This window comes from Leishmania martiniquensis, chromosome 30 (assembly GCF_017916325.1).
Source record: "Leishmania martiniquensis isolate LSCM1 chromosome 30, whole genome shotgun sequence".
Classification (NCBI taxonomy): Eukaryota; Euglenozoa; class Kinetoplastea; order Trypanosomatida; family Trypanosomatidae; genus Leishmania; species Leishmania martiniquensis.
In genome coordinates, this window is record NC_090165.1 from 1,290,974 (window position 1) to 1,317,376 (window position 26,403).

General features: G+C 57.8%; 10 protein-coding genes across 10 annotated transcripts; all 10 read left to right on the top strand.

Annotated features, from left to right (window-relative positions):
• Window positions 1-753: 753 nt before the first annotated feature.
• Window positions 754-1,932, top strand: LSCM1_03979 (uncharacterized protein; the record flags this gene model as incomplete). The annotated part of the gene is made up of 1 exon (XM_067321506.1): window positions 754-1,932. The coding sequence occupies one exon, from the start codon at window positions 754-756 to the stop codon at window positions 1,930-1,932; it is 1,179 nt and encodes a 392-aa protein (XP_067176874.1).
• A 1,493-nt stretch (window positions 1,933-3,425) lies between these two features.
• Window positions 3,426-4,169, top strand: LSCM1_03980 (uncharacterized protein; the record flags this gene model as incomplete). Its single annotated transcript, XM_067321507.1, has 1 exon — window positions 3,426-4,169. One exon carries the CDS (start codon window positions 3,426-3,428, stop codon window positions 4,167-4,169), a length of 744 nt encoding a protein of 247 aa, XP_067176875.1.
• A 2,006-nt stretch (window positions 4,170-6,175) lies between these two features.
• Window positions 6,176-7,567, top strand: LSCM1_03981 (uncharacterized protein; the record flags this gene model as incomplete). The annotated part of the gene is made up of 1 exon (XM_067321508.1): window positions 6,176-7,567. One exon carries the CDS (start codon window positions 6,176-6,178, stop codon window positions 7,565-7,567), a length of 1,392 nt encoding a protein of 463 aa, XP_067176876.1.
• Window positions 7,568-8,625: 1,058 nt separating this feature from the next.
• LSCM1_03982 (uncharacterized protein) lies at window positions 8,626-10,155 on the top strand (the record flags this gene model as incomplete). Its single annotated transcript, XM_067321509.1, has 1 exon — window positions 8,626-10,155. The coding sequence occupies one exon, from the start codon at window positions 8,626-8,628 to the stop codon at window positions 10,153-10,155; it is 1,530 nt and encodes a 509-aa protein (XP_067176877.1).
• Window positions 10,156-12,023: 1,868 nt separating this feature from the next.
• LSCM1_03983 (uncharacterized protein) lies at window positions 12,024-12,512 on the top strand (the record flags this gene model as incomplete). Its single annotated transcript, XM_067321510.1, has 1 exon — window positions 12,024-12,512. One exon carries the CDS (start codon window positions 12,024-12,026, stop codon window positions 12,510-12,512), a length of 489 nt encoding a protein of 162 aa, XP_067176878.1.
• Window positions 12,513-13,587: 1,075 nt separating this feature from the next.
• Window positions 13,588-14,391, top strand: LSCM1_03984 (uncharacterized protein; the record flags this gene model as incomplete). The annotated part of the gene is made up of 1 exon (XM_067321511.1): window positions 13,588-14,391. The coding sequence occupies one exon, from the start codon at window positions 13,588-13,590 to the stop codon at window positions 14,389-14,391; it is 804 nt and encodes a 267-aa protein (XP_067176879.1).
• Window positions 14,392-16,958: 2,567 nt separating this feature from the next.
• LSCM1_03985 (uncharacterized protein) lies at window positions 16,959-19,199 on the top strand (the record flags this gene model as incomplete). Its single annotated transcript, XM_067321512.1, has 1 exon — window positions 16,959-19,199. One exon carries the CDS (start codon window positions 16,959-16,961, stop codon window positions 19,197-19,199), a length of 2,241 nt encoding a protein of 746 aa, XP_067176880.1.
• A 756-nt stretch (window positions 19,200-19,955) lies between these two features.
• LSCM1_03986 (uncharacterized protein) lies at window positions 19,956-20,390 on the top strand (the record flags this gene model as incomplete). Its single annotated transcript, XM_067321513.1, has 1 exon — window positions 19,956-20,390. The coding sequence occupies one exon, from the start codon at window positions 19,956-19,958 to the stop codon at window positions 20,388-20,390; it is 435 nt and encodes a 144-aa protein (XP_067176881.1).
• Window positions 20,391-21,216: 826 nt separating this feature from the next.
• Window positions 21,217-21,762, top strand: LSCM1_03987 (uncharacterized protein; the record flags this gene model as incomplete). The annotated part of the gene is made up of 1 exon (XM_067321514.1): window positions 21,217-21,762. The coding sequence occupies one exon, from the start codon at window positions 21,217-21,219 to the stop codon at window positions 21,760-21,762; it is 546 nt and encodes a 181-aa protein (XP_067176882.1).
• A 2,666-nt stretch (window positions 21,763-24,428) lies between these two features.
• Window positions 24,429-25,583, top strand: LSCM1_03988 (uncharacterized protein; the record flags this gene model as incomplete). Its single annotated transcript, XM_067321515.1, has 1 exon — window positions 24,429-25,583. The coding sequence occupies one exon, from the start codon at window positions 24,429-24,431 to the stop codon at window positions 25,581-25,583; it is 1,155 nt and encodes a 384-aa protein (XP_067176883.1).
• Between the last annotated feature and the right edge of the window lie 820 nt (window positions 25,584-26,403).

A 26,403-nucleotide genomic window follows, 5' to 3' on the forward strand; every position in this document is an offset into this window, starting at 1 on the left:
ACTAGGTCCGAGCAGCACTCCACAGTTGAGATTGTAGACGACGAGGAGTAGTGGCGGCTGCGCGGAAATAGCTCACACAAATGTACACGCATCAACATGCATCAACGCGTGTTCGCGAGTAGTCTACCGTCTTTAACGGCGCCGCTCCTTTGGGCACGCGGAAGTGTTTCTTCGTTCTCTACTCAGCTTCCTCCCCCCTCCCCCCGCCTGCCCCGGCCGCGTTGGCTGGAGTCTTCCAAGATGAGAGCCAAGCCCCAAGCGAGAAAAGGACCGGCCTCGCTCAGCGGCGGCGCAAACACATATGGGCACAATCGGAAAAAAGTGTGCGCGCTACAGAGGCACAGCTGAGATGTGAAACAGACAGGTTTGACCCCGGAGAGGGGCGGTGGGGTAGCGGGAGTGGTGGCGCTCCTTTCGTTGCCGCTGCTTCATTGAGCGGTAAGCGGGGTTGCCTCAACCCATTCCCATCACCGCAGCCCGCTGAAGGGGAGGGGCGATGGCGCATGATCGGGTGCTGCGAGCGTGTGCATGCTGGATCGTTTCCAACATCCTCTACACGCGCACTCTCTGCATTTCCACCACCTCCGCCTGATGCATTCATTTCTGTATGTGTGTCTCCATGGTCCCCTCTCCATTCGCGCCTTCGAACTGAGCTCCATACCTGCCGTCTTCTTTTCTTACACGCACGCCCTCTTCCTGCCGCACCACCCACAGTCAAGTGCTCTTCACTCACCCTATAACCTCGCCCTCATAATGTCCGTCCACAGCATCCTCTTCTCCTCTGAGCACGTGACGGAGGGCCACCCGGACAAGCTGTGCGATCAGGTATCTGACGCCGTGCTTGACGCGTGCCTCGCCGGCGACCCGTTCTCGAAAGTTGCTTGCGAATCGTGCGCGAAGACGGGCATGGTGATGGTGTTCGGCGAGATCACGACGAAGGTAGTTCTGGACTACCAGAAGATCATCCGCAACACGATCAAGGACATCGGCTTCGATTCTTCGGACAAGGGCCTGGACTACGAGTCGTGCAACGTGCTGGTTGCTATTGAGCAGCAGTCGCCGGATATATGCCAGGGCCTGGGCAACTTCGATAGCGAGGATCTCGGCGCTGGCGACCAGGGCATGATGTTCGGTTACGCGACAGACGAGACGGAGACGCTGATGCCGCTGACATACGAGCTGGCCCGCGGCCTTGCGAAGAAGTACAGCGAGCTGCGCCGCGACGGTGGCCTGGAGTGGGCTCGCCCGGATGCGAAGACGCAGGTGACGGTGGAATACGACTACGACACGCGCGAGGGCAAGCAGGTGCTGACGCCAAAGCGCGTGGCGGTGGTGCTGATCTCTGCGCAGCACGACGAGCACGTGACGAACGAGAAGATCCGGGTGGACCTGATGGAGAAGGTGATCAAGGCTGTGATCCCTGCGAACATGCTGGACGCGGAGACGAAGTACTGGCTGAACCCGTCTGGCCGCTTTGTGCGCGGTGGGCCACATGGCGACGCCGGTTTGACTGGCCGCAAGATCATCGTTGACACGTACGGCGGCTGGGGCGCGCACGGCGGCGGCGCCTTCTCCGGCAAGGATCCCTCGAAGGTGGACCGCTCCGCTGCCTACGCCGCGCGCTGGATCGCAAAGTCGATCGTAGCGGGTGGCCTGGCGCGCCGCTGTCTTGTGCAACTCGCTTACGCCATTGGTGTATCGGAGCCGCTGAGCGTGCACGTGGAGACGTACGGCACCGGCAAGTATGACGACGCGAAGCTGCTGGAGATCGTAAAGAAGAACTTCAAGCTGCGCCCGTACGACATCATCCAGGAGCTGAACCTGCGCCGCCCCATCTACTACGAGACGTCGCGCTTCGGCCACTTCGGCCGCAAGGACGAGTCGGGCAAGGGCGGGTTCACCTGGGAGGTGCCGAAGAGGATCGTCGAATAGGCAAGGCGCGTCCACGAGCATGCCTCCGTGCAGGATAACAAGTACGTCACACGCTCTCTCTTCCGCCACTGAACTAGTCGATTCTTTTCTCACCGACTGCGAGGATGCGCCGCGACTCATCGAGTCTCGCTTCCTGGCATAGCGCACCGCTACCAAGAGCTGGCGCCACGCGCGCGTCTCTCGTCTGCCTCTCTTTTCTGTTCCTTCTGACCCTCTCCCCTTTGCTTTCTTCTCCTCTGTGCTGACCACGTTGGGTAACAGACATGCGACGCACGTTTGGGGCCATTTTTGCTTCGGCTTTCTAATCTGTTTTCCGTCTTTGTCTATCGGCACGTTTGTGTCGTTTTGTTCGCCCTTCTCCGTTTTGTGCTTTCGCCTTCTCTCCTTCGACCTCTCTTTGTGTGTATTTCTTTCGCTTCCAACCAGTCCAAAAGACGATGCGACGCGTCATCAGACCGTGTCGTTGGGTGCCGCGGCTTGAGGGGACCGAGGGCGGACGGCGGCGTGCGCCTCGGCCACCCCTCTTGTTGTCCGCACGCCAGGCGTGACTGCGTGCGCCCTGGGGCAGGACCCTGGAGGCGGCCCCCGCCTGGACGACGGCGTGCAGCCGCCCAGCGCGGCGCGTGTGTGAAGGCGGGCCGACGCGCCCTTGACGGCCCGGAGGCTGCCGTGGTGCACAGCCAGCAGCGGGTGAGCTGCGGAGGTGTGCGTATACATTTGCTGATTGTCTTCAGGTCGGGGAAGGCGCGAAGGGGGGTAAAGTCCGGTTGATTTGATAGAATTGATTGATGTGGCGCCCTTTTCGTACTCATCGCGAGTGTGTGAGAAGTGAGAGTCCGAGTTCATCGAAACTTGGCGCACTTATACCAGTCACGATGGTGCAAGTTGGGACGCTCGTTACTCTTTGATTTGGCACATGTTGTCTCTTATGTCTATGGTGGGGTTGTACGAAACGTTTTTTTCCTTACTTCATGAAGGTGTGTCGATTTAGCGCCTTCAAGGACGAAGATGTTTTTTTCCTTTGACTGTTATGGGTGCGGCACGCTCTTAAACGGAGCGCGTTCGGGCAGGAGGGAAGTAAGTGTTGGACTAATCACAAAACAGGGAAGGCCGATCGTACGCCTTTTCACACTTGTGGGAGGGTGCTGCCCTTCTAGCGCAGACTGCGAGGCGTCATCCAAGATGTGAGCCTAGCTCTTCAAAGAATCGGAAGGTCTCTCTCTCTTCGAGTTCGGAGGCTAAGGAGAGCGATACGACAGTAGTTGCTTCATGCTTCGTCTTCAGTGCTTAGTATAGCCATCCCGTCTCGTCAGCGAACGTTTGACATGCTTTCTGATACCTTGCGATCTGCCCGGTTTTCTTTTGTTCTGCTCACGTAAGGGTTAGCGTTCTAAGTGACCGTTAGCGTCTCGCTCGTGCGTTCGGCGCCCTTTTATCACCAATCCCCCTCTGATGTGTTTGCTTTTAGTGCTGCAGCCGCATGAGGGCCAATAATGAGAGCAGGTCGTCTTCTTTTGCAGTCCGATCGACGTACGCGGCACCATATGATGATCGATGGTGAGATAAACCCAAGGGAGTGGTTCAATTGGCATCCGAAGGAGTACCAGCCGTGGTACTTTGATCGACACAAGTTTCTCTACGAACAGGGCCAGTATGCTGCTCATCATCATCTGCTGTGCCATCAGGCTTATCTGAAGGACATGATCCACCTCATGTGCTACCCCGAGCCGCGGACTTTCATAATTGATTGCCGTATGTCGCCTGCTAAAATGCATCGCTGGGTGCCGCACAGCGTGTGGCTCCCGCGCGATGAGGTTGAGTACGCCTTGCAGCTCACGAACGACGAGTTCCAGGAGATGTACGGCTTCACAAAGCCTGCAAAGGATGACGACATATTGCTGATCTCGCATAACGGGCTAGCATCTGAGCAGGCCGGTTGGGAATGGCGCAAGCAGTACTACCAGCACGTGTATAATTACCGCGGCGGCACGAATGAGCTCTTTGGGGAGAACTACCACGACTTTGTTCTCAAGGACCGGCTGGACCCGTGGAAAGGACCATACCCGCAGAAGAGCATCTTCGTGGATAAATGGAGTAAGCGGAAAGTGCTCACGCGTACTGGCCCGTTCGACCGCCAGTACGAGATGCAAGATTTTGCGCTGCCAGACCTGGAGCTGGAGAAACCTCGCCACTCCGAGGACGGCCCACGTCAAAACATGCCATATGGCCTGCAGTAGGGCGGTCCTCCCCGCTCCATTGCGCCCCGCTCGAGAAAGGCCTGCTTATCTTCGCAGAACTAGAGAAAGCGATCTGGGCTCTTGTGGATAGCCGTACAATGCTGACCCCCCCGCTGCGCTCGCGGAGCTCAGACGCCTCGACCTGCTTCCTATAGCGCGCATGTTTTCTTCTTCAACTTCTCCGGCACGTAACCCCGCCATCCACCGGCTTCTGGTGCATGTGAAACAACTTTCCCGTTTGTTTCATGAACACGTACTCTTGGTCGCCAAAAACACCTGCGGAGGTACACGCACAGCACCACAGCTCACCCGCTGCTGGCTGTGCACCACGGCAACCTCCGGGCCGTCAAGGGCGCGTCGGCCCGCCTTCACACACGCGCCGCGCTGGGCGGCTGCACGCCGCCGTCCGCCCTCGGTCCCCTCAAGCCGCGGCACCCCACGACACGCTGGCGGGGGCTTCTCGCGTGCCGGGCTGCAGCGCCCAACTGTCCTGTTCGCGGCGCCCTCGGCACGCTGCCGGGCCCCCGCACGCGCCGCGGGAGGCGGGACGCTGCCATGGCCCAGCGGCAGCCAGGGGCGCTCCGCCTCCACCGATGTCCGCACGCCTGTGACAGCAGAGGGTGCGCCACGCGCAAGGGGCCCCTATATCTTCGCCCTGATGGAGCGCAGAGAAGCACCAATAGACACCCGCCGCGGTCGACTCGTGCGGCACACGTGGGAGGTGCGCCATAGCACCGCAGCGTGCAAGACCATAGAGCGGAGACGAGGTCTGAGGCGTGCGCTGATGGATCCGCTGTTTTCCAGTCGAATGTAAAGCGGAAGATGGGGCTAAGTGCTGTCAAGGGGGGGGGGAGAAGCGAAGGCAGCCGCTCTGGCAGGGGTGGGGGGCACCACTGCGTTATCGAAGTAGCCGGCGGCACACCACATGCGCATGTCTGCTGCCACGGCCAGGCACCCTGTCGTTGCAAAAATGGAGCATGCGGACGGGTGGGCTCGGGAAAGCAGGCGAGGTTGGTCACTTGAAATGGGGTGCCAGAAATACAGCGATGTCGGAGGGGCATGCCGAAATGAACGTGGACGGTGCCGGCCGGGGGTGGTGTTTTGTCAGAGCCTTCTTGGACAGTGCACTCAGTTGTGCCATGTGATGTGTGGGCAGAGCGCTGAGCCGATTCACGGGCGTGTGATTCGTCCCGAATGCCCCGCATGCATGGGTAGCCTAACGCAGCTGGAGGGAGATGCTCCGTCAGGTTGTAGTGAGAGCGGAGGTAAGGCGTCGTGCCGGGTGGGCGGTTGTGGGCAAACGCGTAGCGCCCGTATTTTCGTGGCCGTGCCGGTGGGCTTCTTGACGGCTTTGCAGCCTCCGTTTTGCGCCACAATGTCGGGCTGTGCGTGTTGGTGGAGAGTGGAGGGAGACTCAGGCGTCATGGAGGAATGGTACGTTCCAATGTGAGCAGAAAAAGCTGTGCTGCGTTCGGTTGCCATGATGCGGTCGGCGCCATCATGGACCTGGTCTCCACATCTAAAGTCGCAGGAACTTTTTTTGAGTGGCTACGTGAGCTCCTCCTTTGCTGTGAAGTGCAGAGAGATTAGTCGCTACGCGATCGGCGAGACGAAGCTATCGCGCGTTGCAGTGAGCGTTTGGGTCAGAGAGCTCGCGAAAGCCTGGATACTCCTCTGCTTATCACGTCGATGTGCGGTTCTCTTCAAGAGTCCTCTCTTCCTCAACGCCATGCAGTCGCTTGAGGTTGTGGCTTCTCTACTGAACGCATGCGGAGGCTTCGATCTCACTCTTGATGTGTCCCCTTTTCACCTTATTCCGTGTGCGGGGCTGCTGATGCGCGTGACGCGGTACGCCCCCGTGGAATGGGCGCGTGGCGGGACGTGGTCTGCTGACGCTCTCGACAGGCACATACGCATACACACGTACACTCGCGAAACGTAGCGAAGCCAGCAGCGGCACTTACGCCCAAAGGAGACGTGCGACGTTTGCGCACGGCGCGTGCCTCATGCATGCGCTAGCCAAGCGCTGGGCTGCTGTGGTGCTCCGTTCGTCTGTGTTCTCGGACACCATTTTTAATGGCAGATGTTTCGCACACACCACAGAAGGCGCCGTGAAGCGTCCGAGTCGGCGCCGTTATGCCGCCTTCAACACGCGCGGGCGTATGGCGCAGGCGAAGGAGCTTGTGGACGTGATGAAGAAGAAACCAGCGCATGAGGCCAAGGCATTTTACGACACCCTGCAGCCACGCGACAAGCTGGACATTACGCGACTGCTCTTCGAACGGCGCAAAAAGCGGCAGCGCGACCGGGCGTCTTGTCAGCTGACGAAGTACTACAGCGTGCCGTTTGAAAAAAAGTACTTCTTCCGCGAGGAGGATTTGGAGGAGGAGAGCACGCTGGGTAGAGGTCCAGGGGGGCAGGCCACAAACAGACGAATGCAGACGGCGATCGTGAAACATGTGCCGTCGGGCCTCATTGTGAAATTCAGCCGCTTTCCTTCGCTGTGGCTGAATCGTCGGGCTGCCCGTGAGCTTCTCAGCCTAAGGCTGGAGGAGCATCTCCTCGGGCCGGCCTCACTGTTGGGCAAGGCCCGCGTGGCGCGCGAGCGACGCCGGCGACGGCGGCAGCGCACGATTGCGTACCTGACAGTAAAGGGTGCGCGGCTGCAGGCGAGGGATACGCGAGAATGCCAATGGCTCGCCTTCCTTACGGGTGACTCCCCGCTGCCGCGCGCGGCTGTCTCGCAGATGGGGCTAGAGGACGCTGCCAGGGCACCAGTGACGACCGCAGTCCTTTTCGGCTCAGAATGCAACGCGTGGTGGCCCAAGTTGCGCGCGGCAACCGAGAGAGCAGCCGCGGCTGGTTCTGAGGGCAGTGGTGGGGATGTTGTGCCGCTGTTCCTGCAGTATCTCTTCCCTGCCGTTTACCCTGACAGCAGCCGTGCGGAGCACGAGGAGATGGCGGCGTGCAAGTCCAACACGGTGGCGCGCACCAATGTGAGGCGTGCACTTGGGTGCTTTTGTGAAGTGTTTGGTCTTCGCTTGCGGCACCGTCCCGCGTCGGCGCCGTCTGAAGCATCACGAGTAGTCCTCGAGAAGGACGGATTGAACTGGGTGGAGCAGAGATCACGGATGATTAACAACGACACCCTGACTCAGTTGGCTCGCGCATGCTGGCCGCGCGTATACATGAGTCTCCGCGAACTGGGCATGACGTCAGAGGCGCGCGCAGTGGTCCTTTTCTTTAAGAAGGAGGCAAAGGCTTCGGCAAGGTCATCCTCCGCAGTGTGGGCAGCAGAGGCGCTTCAGTGCCTTGCAGAGGCCGTTCGGAGAAGCAAATCGCCAGCTGCTGCGCCATTGTCACTCGCGGCTGCATCTCGGGTAAGGCAAACGGAATAGCGAGTCTTTTTTTCCACCGTACTGTGCTTCACTCTTCATGAGGGATCTTCTTGGTAAAGCGCCACACCTCTGTGGGCGACGTGCGTGCGCTGAGTGCGGCCCTTCCTTCATGCACACAAGCCGTCTGTACTCGTCATCAGGCACCTCCGCTATTGCGATCGTCGTCGGCGAACTCTAAACACGCGCTTCCTGGGTGGCACTTCGCGTTTATTCTCCTCCGCTACGACTTCACGTGCCGGCGATGGCGCTGCGCGAGCGCACACGTCCCGTTGCGCATGCACGTCTCTACAGAGAAGACATTTGCGACAGATGCGCCATCGTGGAAAGAAACGTGCAGTACGCAGGAAGCTGCTCCGATTAACAAAGAAGGATTCGTTGAAGTTTAGTTCACTGACCCATCTCTCTTGAACGCAAGGCCGTTGGGAGAGGGGCACTGATGCTTGCTGAAAGTGTAGCCCCTCCACACGCACAAAGCTTTTGTTCGCGTTCGCTCGTCACCTTACTCGCGCCGCCTGCACTCCGCTAACGAGTCCAGAGGGCGAATCTTCTGCAATGGGTTGCTAACGGCCCCTGAAAGTGGGCCTCAGCTGAGGCGCACTGGTGCGTTCTCGCTGGCACATGCCAGTGCCCCTTTTACTTTGTCGCTCTCGCCGCACCGCTGACATGTCGTGATCTCTGCATCAGTGTGCACATACGAGCCCGCATCTATGCGCATAAACACGCAGATCGGCTCAAGCATACCTCCACTCATAAACCCCGTAGATAAAAGCTTTAGTCACACTTGCCAAAAGGCAGAATACACCTCCCGCTCTCCGACCTGCAAGCACGCTTAGATCGCCTCTGCGTGCACGCGTGAAGCGCTGCTTTGTGAGATTGCTTTTTGTCCATCTCACCACGATCCACAAACTCGCCAGATTTTATACATCCTCCTACGCGCCGGTGCCGTTACCCGTGAGCAGTTTTAATCGCCCCTTTGTTGCCGTCGCTTACGAACACAACGGTCGCGAGCACCTGTGCTATTTTTCTCATTTGTGTTCGTTTTTTGTCGCTTTTTTGCAATGGCCGCGTTTAGCCGTCTCCTCGGCGTTCAGCTGCCGTATGTGGTGGAGGTCATCATTTACATGGCCTTGGCGTATGTCACGGCATACGCACTCACCACCATCATGTTTGCACGCATTCACAAGTTCAAGATCCCAGGCCCCCTGACGGCGATCCCGGTTCTCGGTGGGGTTGTGACGATGATCAAAGACCCCTATGCATTCTGGGAGCGCCAGCGCCAGTATGAGCCCCACGGCTACAGCTGGCTGGCCATCCTCACCCAGTTTGTCGTTTTCGTGACACGCTCGGACCTGTGCCACAAGATCTTCGCCACCAACGGCGAGGACTCACTGACTCTTCAACTGCACCCCAGCGGCAAGGTGATTCTAGGCGACAACAACATTGCTTTTCAGAGCGGCCCAGGACACAAGTCGCTGCGCTCCAGCTTCATGAACCTCTTCACCACCAAGGCCCTTTCCCTGTACCTACCGATTCAGGAGCGGATTATTCACGAGCACATGAGCCGATGGGTGCGAGACTACCCGTGGGGCGGCACACCGGAGGAAATGCGCATGCATATCCGCGAGCTGAACTGTGAGACCTCACAGACTGTGTTCCTGGGCGAGCACCTGCACAACCGCATCGAGTTCACACACAACTACAACATTATCACCCATGGCTTCCTCTCCGCCCCACTATACCTGCCTGGAACCCCACTGTACAAGGCGGTGCAAGCCCGCAAATTAGCCATGGTGGAGCTTCAGGCTGCGGTGCGCCGCAGTAAGGCTCGCATGGCGAAAGCAGACGCCGAGCCGCACTGCTTGCTTGACTTCTGGACGGCGACTGTCCTGGAAAAGATCAAGGAGGCGGAGGAGGGGGGCGGTGATGCGCCGGCGTACTCGTCCGACCACGCCATGGCGGATACGATGCTGGACTTCCTCTTCGCTTCCCAGGATGCGTCCACCGCTAGTCTGACGATGATCACGGCGACGATGGCCGACCGCCCAGAGATATTGGAGCGTGTCCGCAAGGAGCAGGCCCGCCTGCACCCCAACAACGAACCTCTGACCTACGACCTGTTGCAGGAGATGACGTTCACGCGGCAGTGTGTGATGGAGCAGCTCCGCCTGTTTCCCCCGGCGCCTATGGTGCCCATGAAGGCTCACCGGGACTTTCGTCTGGACGAGAAGACGGTCGTGCCAAAAGGCAGCATGATCATTCCGTCGCTCGTGGCGTGCTGTCGTGAGGGCTTCACAAACCCCGACACATACGACCCTGATCGCATGGGCCCAGAGCGTCAGGAGGACCGCAAGTTCGCAAAGCAGTTTATTCCTTTCGGTGTGGGCCCGCACCGCTGTGTCGGCTACAACTACGCCATCAATCACTTGACCGTCTACCTCGCACTCATCGCGCACCACCTTGAGTGGCAACGCACGCGCACCCCTGACTCTGACAAGCTTCTGTACCTGCCGACCTTGTACCCCCACGACTGTCTACAGACGTGGCGCTATCGTGCAGGGATGGAGCCCAAGACGGAGAAGGTAGAATAGGCGGGGGAACGTGGATTGCATGGTTAAGTATCTTTTTTCCAAGTATGTTGCTCGCGAACGAGCGTATGAGCACGCTCGCTCCATGATCACTGGGAGAGGTAACGGCGCGTTAAGAGAGGAGCAGTTATGTCGCTCCCGCCACTACGTGCCTCTCTCCGTGGCTCTGTATGTGCCCACTGATTTCTGAGGTGGTCTTAATGAAAATGCCGGTGTGAGGAGGTGCAAAGGGGCGGGGGCGGGGGAGGCGACATGCTGGGTGAACGCCGCCGAGAAAAAACTGTCAGGCTGAATCAGCCATCAAAGGACGGGGCCGTGACTCTTTCGAAGTAGCGGAGAAAGATGTCATTGGGCACTGCAGCTCCCTTCCTCCTCTCCGCGCCAAAGCTGAAAAGGCGGAAGGGAGAGCATTTGTGGTCATTGGAGGAAGAGAGTGTCTCAGTCGCCTCCACACACCTTTTACTTTTGTCGAGGGGGCGAGGGAAGAGGGCCTCCACGCAGTGCTATCCAGTGTGCGTGCGCCGGTTTATCTCCCGATCGTGCGTGTCCGGCAAGCGAGCTTCACTTTTTTTCTCTAAGTCATTGATTGGTTTGCTTGTCTACAGCCTCTTACGGCCCCCACTCCCATTGGCCTCTGTTCTTTGCTTTTCTTGGTTCGCGCGTGTTTTTCTTTCTCTCTCTTATCCTTCTCTCTCTCACGATCTGAGTGTGTATCTCGTACAGCTCCTGCCGACTGCAACAACGGTGGTGTGCGCCGTACTTTTATGCAGGCCGTTACCTTTTTTCTTTCTCTTTTCTCTGACTTGTCTCCTCATCTCGTGTGTTCTTTGCAAGCTTGCCACTGTCCTACGCCCACACGGCTCCAGCACCACCTTCCCGTCCCTCCAAAGGGCTCACCATGATTGTGTGGGCCATGTGTGCCGCGTGCGCACAATCGACGACGGAAAGGATAAACACGAACGGAGCGAAAATGTTTCTGACTTTGTGCGACTGAGAGTGCCGCTACAAACGGACAACATAGCTGATTTAGGCACTTCTGACCTCCTTTTTTCTTTTCGGATGCGGCCGATGATGCGGTAGGACCACTCGTATCTCAACTTCTCCCTCCCCAGCAAGCAAAAAAAAAGGAACAGGAACGGATCAGTGCAACGAAGGGTGACGCGAAAGGGGCTGCAAGCGACTCTTGACGGTGAGTGAGGAAACAAGAATACCTGTGACCGCGATGCGCGGTCTCGGGTGGTGGAGTCCCGCTCTCAAGTGGGGGGGGCGAGGACGCCCATCACAAACGCCCGACGTTTTTTTTCTCCGCTCATTGGTGTCGCTGTAGCACCCTCGCAGCGCTGTGCTTGCGGCTGCTCTCTTTATCTCCGGCAAAGGGGACACTGAGAGACGGATGGTGGGCACTGCAATGCGGTGGAAAGGGGGAAACGTGATGGCCCGAAACGTTGCCAAGAAGTGTTATGCTGCTTCTTGATCAGTGCCGCCAGAGGGCGAATGGGGAAGGGGGGAGTGAACGCGCGCAACTTTATGTGAGCCATCTTCGACTATTGAGAATAGTTCTTTACTGTATGTGCACTCTTCGGCTTTGGAGTTGCGTTCGCTGCTCACTACTGATACCTTCCGACCGCGCGCATGCTGTCTTTTCCATGGCGGCCTACCTTCGCTTCCCCTTTATGCCCTCCACCCACATCTACGCCGATTGGCCCACACTCGAGCAACACGTACTCGTCGAAGCAAGGGGATCAGCTCATCAAGAAACGATAGCCACTGGCGGTGCCTTCCTCAGAACGCACTCTCCCGACGCGCGCGCGCAGACGCACGCATTCGCCTGCCAACAAAGACACCCGTCTCCCTCCGAGAAGTCTGGCGGAATGACTGAGCATGAAGACGTAGCCGCAGTGCCGCCGGCCGAGATGGCAGATTCTCCGCTGTACTACGTGCGGTATTACGCAGGGCATACGGGCCGCTACGGCAATGAGTTCCTCGAGTTTGAGATCTCCGAAAGCGGCTCGCTTAAGTACGTAAATAACAGCAACTATAGAAATGACTTCATCATCAAGAAGCAAGCACGCGTCTCCCCAGCAGTGCTGGATGAGGTGAAGAAGCTCATTGTGCAGTACTCTGTATGCGAAAGTGATGACGAGCGTTGGCCGACGCCGGATCGCAACGGCCGACAGGAGCTCGAGGTGCACCTCGGCAACACGCACATCTCACTGGTGACGAACAAGCTGACTTCCATGGCCGACATCCCGAAGGGTTCGGAGAACGTGAGTCTGGTGAAATTCTACAGCTTCGTGCGCGACATGAGGGCACTCATCTTTGCCCTGGTGTCCATCCACTTCAAGATCAAACCGATATGAGGGGGAGGGGCAGTGCACTGTCACGTTGCGCGTGCGAGGCAGTACGCGGGTGAGGTTGCGTGGGTACCGCGGGCTACGTTCCACGGGTGAGCATGGCGTCCTAACAACATCGAGACAAAACGAAAAGACGAAACGCCGCGGCAGAGAAAAGCTCGTTGTGTGCGGCTCTTCTCCCCTTCCTCTACTGTAGCCTTTGCAGTAGTGAATTGATGCATGATGGCAGCAAGGAAGGTGCATGCTAGCAGGGGGAGAGGATGATGGGGGGAGGGCGAGGTGGAGAACGGTGTAGCGTAGGGGAAAGCGAAAGACTATCTTTCGAACTTGGACGGAGGTCAGAGGCCTTATGGGAGCTGTGGCTCGCCACGTGCGAGGGCGCCCTTCTCCTTTTCGACTACTCTTTGCTGGTTCCGTGTCCTCTATGCTCGCGATCCTCACCGGGACCGTGCACACCTCTTTTTTTTCGCCACCATGCACTCTTTTTTGTTTCTATACATCTCTGACTTTCTCACGTACTCATGTCATTGCGTCACAGCCGCCTCAACGAATCCGCAGCCAACACCTCCTCTCTCTCTTTGCAGAGGATTACGAGGCACTTACCGAGCGCCAACCCTTGTCCTACCGCGCACACATACTCTTTGGACGTGAAATTCTATACGAGCACCTCTTCACGGCACCAATCCTCGTTGAACCGGCAAAACTTAAACAGCAGCGCTTCCACACAGACAAGCACCAAAAAAGGGCGGACATCGAGGGAAAAGGCGAAAACGCGACACCCGCGGCCTCCGATTCGTTGCGTAGGCACTCATCCCCTTCCCTTTCCCTCCCCCTTCCCTGAAGCTGCCGCTTCTTTCCCTCCACGCGGGCTAACGCAAAAGTGTTTCTCGTTCTAGCTTGCACGGCCGACGTGGAACCACACACACACACACATGCATGCGCCTTTCGTGAGCCGTCCTGTTCCACTCATTGAACTGTTTTGCTCTTCTCTCGTTGATTATCTCCGTTCGTCAGAAGTATTTGTCTGCGAACTGTGCCGGGCGCGCTGCACCTCCGCCGAGCAAGCATCCATATCAGAGCCATGACTTTCTCCGTGAAAGGCGGCAGCTACTCGTCGTCGCACCCCAGTCCCGCGATGCATCCTTACGTCTCGCCATCCCTGCTGCCACAGTCGCACGGACAGCAGGCGCCGCCGTCTTTCTCATTGGGTGACGAGCAGTACGTGGGGGTGCCGAAGCGTGTTGGCGTCGACCCAACCAAGTATAAGACCACTATTTGCCGCAACTGGGAGCAGACGGGAACATGCTCGTTTCGCGGCTGCACCTTTGCGCACGGTGTCGAGGAGCTCCGCGCGCCTGTGCGGCCTGATGGGCACACGCCGGTGCTGCGCCCGCAGCACGTTTCTCCCGGCAGCACGCCGCCCCTGCGTGCCTCGCAGCCACCACCGGCGCCGACTTCGTCAGGCCACTACACGCTCGAGCAGTTACTGGACATGTTGTACAAAGAGGTCCTTCATCAGCGTGAACTCGTGACTGTGCACATCGAAGCCAACACGACGCTTGAGGCCATGCTGCGCCGAGAGCAGGCCCAGCATGATTTGTCCAAGAAGCAGCTGGAAGAGAAGACGCAGCAGTGCGAGCTGCTGGCAAGGGAACTGTTTGCCCGCAATCAGCAACTGCGCAAAGCAGCCGACAGCTCACCAGAGATCAAGGGGCTACTCGATCAGTGGGAGACGCAGCTGGCGAGCTTCTCTGACGCGGATGCCAAGAAGGATGACGTGTTTTACACCGTCACCGCCACCTCCTCAACGGATGAGGGTGGGGATTCGGGTAAGGAGTACGAGAACGCGCGTATCGAGGAGCTCCTGCGCGCTCTTCAGCGGTGATATTCGGTGTTTCGCAGGTGTGCTGATGCATTCTACCACATCTCTTCCTCTTCTCCACAGGCGCGCGTGTCGGTGCTGGAGAGCGCCGGGGCACCCACGTCATGCCAGAAGAGGCGGGGATGGGGGAAAGAGGGCAGCTGGAGATCTCAGGCGCATCGCTTCGAACTAAGATTCCGCCCTCCGAGCAAGAATTGCCCATCGCGTGTCATTGGCGCAGCGTGGCTTCCCCTTTCCCGTTTCACTGGCCGAGTTTGCCGGGATAGCAATGGTGGTGTTTCCGCCCACCGGCAAGCTTCGCTCGCGTACCACGCACATGTATGGATGCCCTCGAGTTGGTTTTACTTTTTTGTCTTCCTCTGCCTCCCCCCTTTCGCTCGTGCTCGCGCGCCTTAGCCAAAATGGCACAACGCAAAGGCCGATGAAGGAGGGGCACAGTCGGCAGGAGCGCATGATACAGATCATCTGTTCCGAAGCAGAGGATGGGTGGTGGTGGAAGGGTAGGGCGAAGGGAAGGCGCTTGCTCCTGCGGGGAGTGCAATCACTCTTTTTAGAATCCGGTGCCGCTGATCGATTCGGTTAGCGTATGTGCCCTTATTGCCGTGCTTGCGCCTCATCGCGTCGCTGCTCCGCCCGCTGTTCTTTTTCTTCCTTTGACTCTCTTCTCTTTATATCGCTCGCCTTTTTCGCGGGATACTCCCCGGACGCATCTCTCGCCCCATTCCCCTCCCACTCTCTTTCATGCCAGCTCTGTCACATGCGCTCTTCCACGTTTCGCGTCCGCAGAAAAAAATGTCTCAGCGCCGAGTCCCGCTGCACCAACATCAACACCACCGCCAATCCTCGCACGACCACTTTGATTGCGGTAAACCGGAATAGATACTGTTGCTTTCTTTGTCCTTGCTCGCTACGCCTTTGTTGCATGTCCAGTTCACCTTCGTTTCTCTGTTCCTTCGCTCTTAATGTTTGTGTCGGTGTGTGTGTGGACGGGTTTGCCGCGGCATTTTCACCTTATATACTCCCTCTATTTCTCGTACTCTCGAAGAGGCTGATGGAGGCAGGTGCGGGTGGGTTTACGCGGTGGTGTTGTTGCGCTTGCGGTTGCGTTTGTTGCTGAACCGCTCTCAGTCAGTTTGACAGGAGATGGGCTCGCTCAAGTCTTTGGGTCTGCGTGTGCGCCTGCATTCACCGCCACTTTCGCTGGCACATTCTCTTTTTGCGCGCTCTTCCAGCGGCCGGTGAGAGGGGGACGGGGACAAGGAAAGGAGGCACTTCCCTCTTCCCTACACACACGTACACAGAGAGAGAGACAGGCAGACGTGCGTTCCTGTGCGCATGTTCCACTCGGTGTGTCTGTACGTGACTTTCTGTGTTCGTGGGCCGGGCCCATTCTCTTCCTCTTGGCGAAACAAATACAGAGATGGGAGGAGTGAAACAAACGTAACAAGACGAAAGCGATCGACATGCGTGCTTGCGGCTTTTGCTTTGCGCTCGAGCCGTTAGCCGTAGTGCGCTTTCAAGGGCGCTGGCTGCATGCGCAATGAAACGCGTCAAGCGCGCCGTTCGCGTCACCTAATGAACTCACCAGCAGCCAGGCTTCACCGCTTTCAGTCTGGTGGCATCCCCTCGTGTATCCTCGTCTTCTACTCAACCCCTTTCCCTTTCGAACAACTGAACCTATCGACCGTTGGCTTTTTCAAATGTTCTCTTCTTTTCACCGCATTTCTATCGCTGGGCTATTCAGCTGTTTTTTTTTCTTCCTGGCTACACTCAGCTCCTTCTTCCTCTTTTGCCCCCTTGCATTCAGCTGACACGCCCTTATTCACAAACGCGCGCACTACAAAGAAGGGACAAAGGTGCGAAGCGTGTTCTGCGCTGCTTGTTTTCGTGCATGTGTCCGTCACCGAGTCGCTTGCACCGCTACGCCACCGTCTGTTCAGTTGCCCATTCAAGAGGGGATTGCACCACTTCTTCTATCAGGGGGAAGGCGTGTGCTCCGTAGCGGTCTCTCTCTCTCCCCGCTGCTCTTGTTGATTTATCCTTAGAACTTTGCGCCTTCCCTCCAGACATCTTTTTTTCTTCCTTTTGTGTGTGTGCTCTCTTCTCCTTGTCATCTCTTGCCTCCGCGTCCTTCCTCTTGTGTAGAATCACACCTCCCGTTTCCGACTGCTCCTTTTTCGCGCACCGCTGCCAGTGCTGTCGCTGTCACCGAACACGAGCAACTCCGTTGCTACTCCCCGATTCGCCCTTCTTTTTCGGCTCTTTTGCCCCCTTCTCCTTCGCTCATCTCATCTGAGGCCTATCGAGTGCCGTTGGCTTGTTAGCCAAGTAGGACTCTCTGCACACCACTTGCTTCCGTGCGCTCTCTTTCTCGTCTTCTTAGCCCCCCTCCCCCGCCTCTCTGCCGCTTCTTCTGTGAAGGTGGCTCGCGCCTCCATCGAAGAACTGAGCACTCGCTCTATTTTTTCTCGATCTGTTTCACAGCCGTGCTTCATTGCCTGTCTTTCGTGTTACAGTCACGCCACGAACAGAGTGGACGCGTACAGATACGCCGTCGTGCACAATCGGAAATGGGGAAACCAAAAAAGCACGGGAAGCCAGCCAAAGGTGCCGCAAAGAAAGGAAACAAGAACGACAAGAACAAGCGCAAAGCAAAGTTCATAGACCCCACCAGCAGCGTCAGTCGAGATGTTCGGGAAAGCGTGGCGGCCCTCGTCGAGGAAATCGAGCGCGGAGAGCTGGTGGCGGAGGAGAAGCCGGAGCCTGCTCACAAAGCGAAGAAGAAGCACCAGGAGCTCTCAGAAAAAGAGGGGATCCCTGTCAAAAGTGGAATGACGAAGGAGCAGGCGCACACCATTGCCAACAAACTCAAAGAGCAGCCGAGTATGGTGCACCAAAGCGACGGCGAGGGCGATGAGGAAAGCGACGATGGCGACGGCGGCGGCACCGAGGAAGACTACAGTGATACGGCCAACGAGCCCTCCCGAGAGTACCGTAAGGGTGGCTACCACCATGTCGTAATTGGCGAAGTCTACAACGACCGCTACCGCATCGTGAAGAAGCTGGGCTGGGGCTACTTCTCTACGGTGTGGCTCGTATGGGACTACCAGAAGGAGCGCTATCAGGCGATGAAGATCCAGAAATCGGCAGCCAGCTACAGTGAGGCCGCCTATGATGAGATCAAGCTACTTTCAGAGATTATGGAGGCGGACCCGCACAAGAATCGGTGCTGCGCCCGCTTGAACGACTACTTCAAGCACACGGGACCAAACGGGACACACGTTTGCATGCTCTTCGACGTGTATGGTGAGAACTTGCTCTCCCTCATGGAGCGCTACGAGTACCGTGGAATTCCGCTGCCGATTGTGAAGTGCATAGCGCGGCAGGTGCTCATCGCCCTCGACCACATCAACTCTATCGACATCATCCACACGGACCTGAAGCCCGAGAATGTACTCTTATCGACCCCCAAGCACTCTATAATATCGCTGATGAAGCACTTTCATCCGCCTCCGCTGCATCAGCGCCCAAAGCTGACTGAGCGAGACCCCAAGACAATGACGAAATCGCAGCGACGACGTTACTACAAGAAGCTTGCAAAGGAGGAGCGAAAGGCCGTGCAGGGCGAGGACGACGACGACCGCAAGTCTAGAGGCGACGAATGCGGCAGTAACGGGAACGGCGACGCCGATTCAGAAGCGAGCAAGACAGACCCGGAGTGGGAGGTAGAGCGCTTTCACCACGTTGTCCTGGCGGACTTCGGTAATAGTTGCTGGACGTACAAGCAGTTCACGGATGAGGTGCAAACGCGGCAGTATCGGTGCCCTGAGGTCATCCTAGGTGAGCCTTATTCTACACCAATTGACATTTGGTCGTGCGCTTGCATGATTTTCGAGCTCATCACGGGCCAGTTCCTCTTCGATCCCAAGAAGGGCGACGACTACTCGCGTGATGAGGATCATTTGGCTTTGATGAGCGAACTCCTCGGTGACCTGCCGGAGAGCATGCGACTGGGCGACGGCAAATACCGCAGCTATTACTACAACTCTAAAGGGCACTTGCGAAATATCAAAGATCTTCAGTACTGGATCCTGGAGGACGTTCTCCATCAGCGGCACAAGTTTACCAAAAAAAAAGCAAAAGAGATCGCCGACTTTCTGCTTCCCATGCTAGAGTACAAGCCCGGCACCCGCGCCACCCCGGCAGTGATGCTGCGCGACCATGACGCCTTTTTTGACATCCAAGACGACGACTACGCACCCCTGTGCTTCGTAGATGGGGGCAGCGAGGGCGACGAAACTTCTGCTTCGGACGAGGAGGAGGAAGAGGAGGCAGGCAGTGAGGGCTCTTCGGAGCCCTACTCGTCTGCTTCGCCCAGTGAGCAAAGGGCGAAACGCACCCGCCAGCAAGACAACGACGCCGGCCGCTCCGAGGCTTTCCGGTACTGGGAGGAGCATCCGATTCTCAATCGCTCATACCTCGAGGAGCGAGGGCTTACCATTGCCGACATTCAATCAGTGCTCGCCGGAAACTTCTTAGACGACGTTGAAGCCCATGAGGCTGCCGTCGAGGTGATCCGTCTTCTCTCAGAGGAGCCGGGCCGACTTTCGAATGAGCGCGGCAGCGACGGACACGAGGCAGATAACGAGGACGGAGAGGAAAGCAGCAATGATGAGCGGTCTTTGCAGGGCTTTGACAAACCAGGCGAATTGGGAGTAGGTGACGCTGCTCCTTGCGTTGATGGCACTGGTGGATGCGGCGAGCAATCAACGGATGAAGAGGATGAGGAGAGTGATGGGGACTCGGAATAGACGGTAACATTAGTTTTAACAACGACACAAAGCATGGACCACTACAGCACACACCCGCACACAAAGACAAACAAAGTGAAACTGCAGGGGCGGTACTGAAGTATATATATGCGTACCATTTCAAGAGGTTAGCAGCATAGCATATCCGCTGCTGCGCTTCCTCACCTCCCTGATCCTTACTGTCCGTCACAACTGTTTTCTGACGTCTTGGGGAGGGGGCCCTGCTTCTCACAGCAGCGTTGTAGAATGATGAGATCACCTTGACATCTGTCGTATACGTCAGCTTATGGTGCCATTGCGAGGGGGTACTAAACTGGAGGCGAAGGCATGGAAATATTGCGCGGCTCTTGCTTTCTTCTGCCACCCGCAAAAGAAAGAAAGCTGTCTGCTGTGAACAACGATGGAAGAGAGGCCCTCCGCTTTTTTCTCTTTCTCTCGCTCTATAGTCTCTGCACTCTCCGCGATCCTGCCACTCTGCTCTCGGTCTACGGGGTCGTTATTGCCTGGCCTTCTTTCCCGTTGGTGCTTTGACGCGCGTGGGACGTCTTTCCACTCGTCTCGTATTTTCCGATTTGAACTGGCCCCCTCTCCCTCACTCCGCACCCCTGCACACGTGAACATATCCTCTTTCGGAATCTCTGTGCCGCTGCGTGTGCGTTTCTCATCCATCACCAACCGCATGTTTCACCAACAACGTCATCGGCATACACCCTCTCTCTGTCTCTCGCTGAGGTGTATCTCGTGCAGGTTACCAGAATGTCCAAGAAGCAGGAAGTCAGGGAGTACGGCCCGAACGTGAAGAAGGGCGACCTTGTGTACGGCGTCGTGCACATCTTCGCCTCTTTCAACGACACGTTCGTCCATGTCACGGACATGTCCGGCCGCGAAACGTATGTGAAGGTCACCGGCGGTATGAAGGTAAAGGCTGACCGCGATGAGTCTTCCCCCTACGCGGCTATGATGGCGGCGCAGGATGTGGTAGCTCGCTGCAAGGAGTGCGGCATCAACGCCCTGCACGTGAAGATGCGTGCGGTCGGCGGTGTTCGCACCAAGTCCCCTGGCCCTGGCGCCCAGGCCGCCCTCCGCGCTCTTGCCCGCGCCGGGATGAAGATTGGCCGCATCGAGGATGTCACCCCAATCCCGACCGACTCCACCCGTCGCAAGGGCTCCCGCCGTGGTCGCCGCCTGTAAGGTCCTCGCGACAGTGGCGCTGTGCTGACTGCCCCGCAGCTCGAACACGCACCACTGGCAACACACTGGTTCCTCTGTTTTCGTTATTTTTTTGCTCGATACCACTAAAAATCTCCCGCAGGCCGTACTTGGGAAAAAACCTCGATCACCTCCGTTCCCGCTCCATCTCGTGACGCAGACCTGCTGCTGCATTGGGCGCCTCACCACTCAAGTGGCCGTGCCTGTGCTTTTGTGCGCTGGCCGTGCTGGGAAGCAGGCGAGAGGACAAGAAGCTCTATTCACGTGGCATGTCAGCAGCATTCGGCGTGCTTCGAGAAAAGGGCTCTTCTCTGTTCTCAGTAACAGAGCTTCCGTTTTCTTACACAACCTCCGCAACCCTGGACCTGCTTGCCGCTTACAGCTGCCTCGATGAAACGGTGTTAGAACGCCAGACCGTTGCAGCTAGGAGAGGGAAATGGTGATAACGAACGCGAGGAATCGCGTACGCCTCTCCAACAGAAGCATGGAGGCGCGGTGTGCGGCGGCGACGCAGCTATATTCTCTCCGCGGCACCTCCCCCACCTTTTCTTTTTTGCCACATTACGCCTCTCTCGCCTTTCCTGAGCGTCCTTATCTTGAATTCTTTCCTTTTGTGCATCCCCTTCACTGACGCACGAGGTGTGCGCACGACTTTTGGGCGCTGAAGAGAACAGTGGATTGCCCCTGTTTCCCCCTCTTTTGTTTTTTCATCTGCTCACGTCGCACCAATCGACAACTTTACCTCTCCCGTTGCTGTCGCTTGCCTTGTGCTTCACTGCTTCCTTCATTTTCTCTGCGACAGGAGAGAATGTTCCGGTTCTGTGGCCGTCGGTTGGTGGCACGCACGCTGCCCCTGCTTGCCGATCACCAAGATCTGCCTGAGGCATTCAATTTCATCGAGCACAAGGTAGTGGACAAGGACATCCACGCTGCCTACGAGAATATGGAGACCTTGCGCCTCACCATTACCCGCCAGGACGAATTTCTCTTCAAGGAGACGCCGGTGAAGTGTGTTACTATCATGGGCGTTAACGGCGAGAGCGGTGTGTACCCCGGCCACGCGTACCAAATCATGCAGATGGCTCCGGCGCCGATATCGGTGGAGATGACAGATGGCACGGTGAACAAGTTCTTCACAAGTGGAGGCTTCGCCCACATCAACAATGAAGGCTCCTGCGATATCAACTGTGTGGAGTGCATCCCGCTCGCGGAGCTCGACGCCGATGCTGCTGAGAAAGCGCTCGCCGAACAGCAGTCCGCGTTAAATAGCGCTCATGATGACAAAGCGAAGGCTGTGATTGGGATTCGCATCGGCGTGCTGGAGTCGGTCATTCAGGCCCTGAAGCACATGTGAGGTGTGCGGATTCTAGGGCATCGAGTACCGTGCCGAGCTGGTCGCAAGCGCCCGGCCTTGCGAGACGCAAGGGTTAGGGTTCATGGGCACGCGATCGCAGACGTCCTAGCCAGGCGAACACAAATACACGCTGTCTTCTTCTGTTCACATACGCGCCTCAGAACATGGCACCTTTTGAGACCATCACCCTTCCCCTTTTCTCCATCTCTGATCCCACAAGGCGCAAACACGCTGACAAGCGGCACACGCAGCCGCGCTTTGCGTCTCTTTCGGATCACACCGCTTGTGGAGGCTCAGGGAGTCAACGCTGGACGGCGCCGGGGGTGCTTCCGTTGCTCACCCTTTAGCGCCCGTTCTCCCAGACCCACAGGCGCGCCTTTAGTCATTAGGGAGTCGCTAACTGTAGCATTGTAACAGGAAAAAGGAAGGCGCGCACGCACGCATGCCGAAACAAAACTTACTGATGTGCACGGAAGACGAATGGCGGCTCGAGAGCTCGGGAACACAGCCACGAAGGACTCTTTCCTACGCCCCATAAAAGCACTCCAGGAGAGAAGGAAGCGATTGGTGATGTCACGTAATCAAAGCAATAACAGTTCGGGCCCACTTTCCTCACGGACTATGACCAATGAGAGCACCTAAGCAGGAGGAAGGGGTCTCTGCCACAGCCCTGGTTGCCACAGACACCCGTTGCATCGGCTCGCTGGAACCCGCCGTCACATGGATTAGGCTGCTAACCAATGCGAGCTTCTCCATCTATGTCATTCTTCTCGTTGCCCCTTGTCCCGCTTCCACTTGTGCTTTCATTCTTCGCTCTCCAGCGCTATCAACGGTCCCCATTGCGATCCCTTCTTCCCATTCCACTCAGCTCATCCTTTCGCTTCCTCTTGTCGGCACACCTATCTTCATCACAGCGCCCATGGTCGTGCTCGGCACCCGTAAGTGTGCCGTACCTTCTCTCTCTGTGGGGTGGCCGCACGCAGCCTGCGAACGGCTCCCAGGTACGCCTGCTGGGGTCCCTTGGTGAAAAGTCAGAGGCCAGGGCGTCTGCGGTGCCTGAGAGACGTGTGCGGTCGCGCTGCCGCCGGAACCGGCTCACTGCGAAAGGCGCCGACGATGAAGCGGCTGCGCGGACGGCTTCTTCTGTAGTTGCTGCGTCGCGGTGGTGCTGAGCGCGATCGTGGACCGTCACCTGCGCTGTGCGCAGCGGAATGGCGTGTGGCGTCCCGGCGCCAGACGACGTTGGCTCGCCCTGTTTCTCGACGAGTCCTCTAGAGTGATTTGTGCTCTGTGAGGGGGGGTGCGTCGGGGAGGGCGCTTCGGCGCGTGCCCGTAAGCGATTTGGTCCCCCGGGCTGTGCGCGTGCGGCGACTCTCCGCAACCGCGGCGCTGCCCTACGCGCTGTGGACAGACGGTGCAGGGGAGGCGGACGTGGAGTCAGCCAGCGGCCGCGCTGGGTGCACCGCGACCACACGGCCGCATGCCTGGCGACACGAGGCTGCGGTCCCCTTTGCGGCGGCCACTGCGCGGGATGTGAAGCAAGGGGTGCGGGTGCATGGATCGCAGCGACGACAGCAGGACCGTCCGAGGCACAGACGAGCAGGTGCGGTGGCTGCGGCGGCCGCGGCCCCCCTCTTTCTCTCTCTCGTGGCGCTGGGCACATGCCCCATGCGCGTGGCGCACCCTCTGCTGTCACAGGCGTGCGGACATCGGTGGAGGCGGAGCGCCCCTGGCTGCCGCTGGGCCATGGCAGCGTCCCGCCTCCCGCGGCGCGTGCGGGGGCCCGGCAGCGTGCCGAGGGCGCCGCGAACAGGACAGTTGGGCGCTGCAGCCTGGCACGCGAGAAGCCCCCGCCAGCGTATCGTTGGGTGCCGCGGCTTGAGGGGACCGAGGGCGGACGGCGGCGTGCAGCCGCCCAGCGCGGCGCGTGTGTGAAGGCGGGCCGACGCGCCCTTGACGGCCCGGAGGTTGCCGTGGTGCACAGTCAGCAGCGGGTGAGCTGCGGAGGTGTGCAGATAGAGGGGTGATAGGCTTTGGGTGGAACGAGCGTGTCAGCCGAATGGTGGAAGACGTGAAAGAGCGTTAGAAGGGTATCGTGATTGTGGCCGTGTGGGCGGGGCTTCGTTGTTAATGGTGCCTGCGTACGTTCACGTTGGTCTATTTATGCCTGCTTCTTTCGTTTCAGGGCTGTATTCGTGGCTGAATGTCATTCGTTGGCCGTCGATCGGTGCGTTGAGGACTTCACTCTTGGCTGCAGCTCTGTTCTGCTGGAAGTAGGCTTGAGGGCAGGGCTTGAGGCATCGGTTGTCGGGTGTTGCGGAGTCGTTCGGTTTTCGTTCTACGGGGGTGCTGATATTATCGCGTGCATGGTACACAAATGGACGGCGTTTACTCATGTTGCGCTGAACATCGATGACCCTCTAACACATTCGGGCCCTGCTCCCCATTTTCGTTGTCTGGTACAAGCAGCGATGAAGAGTGTGTAGATGTGCCCAGTCGCTCGTGGCGTAAGAGTCGCGTCGTGGGGCCAAAGTCTGCAGGACAGCCTCAGCTTGCCTTTTCCACAGTCCGCTTCTTTTGCTTATTTTTTGTTCGTCGTTGCCGTCGCTGAGGCTCAACAGAGCGTTTTCTACTTGCGGGCGGCTCGTTCCCGGTGGCTTCTGCTCATGGCGTCGCAACCCATTTCCATTCACTACAAGCAGATGGAGGAGTGGCTGGAGGATCGAAAGCCCGTTCTTTTTCAGAGGCACAAGAGAGACTACAACGAGCTCATGTCCATCGCCCCTCGCCTTAGGCAGATGGCGCAGTACGACATCCCCACTCTCGAAAAGCAGATGAGGAAGCACGAGACCGCTGTCGATGAGTGTCACCGCGTTTGTGAAGAAGCTCTTCGGACTCAGCAGAAACTGAGGGAGAGGCGGGGCGCGCTTCTGAGGGAGTACGGAATTGACTTTGCTGCCGCTCATGAGGAGTCCGACGTCGCCGCGGCACTCCATCGGCGCGTGATGGCGGCGTGCGCACAAGTGAACAACGCTTTACAAGAGTACGCTCGCGCCCGTTTGAGGGTGCTCAAAGAGTACTATAATTCTTTTTTGGCGAGGACTGCGGATGGCTTCTATGGCGCCGACCCTTTCGCTTTTCACTTTCCTTGGCTGGAGCGCGCCCTTACAGAAGCGGAATATCAGCCTGCAGACTCTTCGCATGAGGCTACCGGCGCCGGTGTAGAGGACGTCGATGCAGCGGTGCCTCAAATTGACTGGGGGGATGATGGCGACGGTGCGGCGGGGTCGGCAATGGCGGCCGTGCAGATCAAGTGGGATGCCACGGAGGTGGGAGCGCGTCCCGAGGAAGACGACACTCTGCCAGCTGCAGATGGGCGGCACTTCTCCATCGACCTCGCCTCTACGCGGCATCGCGTTAATGTAATGGCAGAGCTAGAGGCGGCATCATGCTTCTGCCGCGAGCGCAGCACCGCGGACCTCCTGGAATGCTCCGCCGCGACGGAGGCTATGCACAGCTTTCTCTTGAACTCCAAAGAAGGCGAGCTCGTTCGAATGAAGCAGAGCTACCGCGCAATGGACAGCTTTGTGGATCGACTAAATCGATTTGGGCAGCAGATTTTGGCGGCTAAAAATCGCTCTGCGTCGCACCAGACAAAGATGCGCGATGCGCACGACGAGCTGAGAAAGCTGCAGAATCAACACGAGGCGCTGGTGTCACATCTGAGGAGCGCGCGGGATGATGCGCTCACTCACCTACGGTGCATGTTCCCGGAGCGCAACATCCTCATCGTTGGGGATTTGAACAGGTACCTGACGTAATGCAATCATCGCGTTACCAGCACCTTTTCCTCTCGAGCTGGAGGTGCGTCTGCTCGTGTGCATGGTGCACCAAGCGAGTGCTCTGGCTTTTGTGTGCATCTGTACATGCTGAGTCGTTTGCACGGCGTTGCCACTTGCGACGTTCGCGGTCGAACCGTTCTAGTTGTTTCTTCGCCCCTCTGTTTCATGAGTGTCAAGTTTCTTTTTCGTTGTACGCCGGCCTGCGCACGAGCTGGTCTGATGCATAGCTCTACATCTCATTGCGTGTGATGACCCCCTTCGCCTTCTTTACTCCCTTAAGCAGCGAGGAGGACACTTAGGGTTTCCTCTTCGCTCTCTTTGAACGAGCGCTCGCTTTAGGTATTGAAATCACTGTGCTGTATTTCTGAAAAGGCGTGCAGTCCTGCTCTTGGCGGCGGCTCAAGGTTGCAGGGTTGCGTACTTCCTCTGCCCCCCTCCCCACTCCACCTGCTTTTTCCCTCACCCGTGTCTCTCTCGCTGGGTGACGCGTCGCCACTGCATGTCTATCACACTCTTCGAATCCTGCCGTTCTTGCTTCTCTTTCTCTCACCAATGAACTGTACACGTTGGGGTGATGGCTTCGGCGTTTCACGTTTGAGTATGCGCCTTCTGTATTGTGCTGTCGGATTCCACTACTTAGAGGAGAGAAACGTTCTCCTTGTACTTCACGTTTCCGCAAACGCACCAGCCCTTCCAGGCACACTACCAGCGCATCCACGCAGCGTGCAACGGAGTTGCTTCCCTTTGCCTTAGGTTCGACGTCCGTCTCGTGTACCTCTCGCGCCGCCCCGTTTCGTCT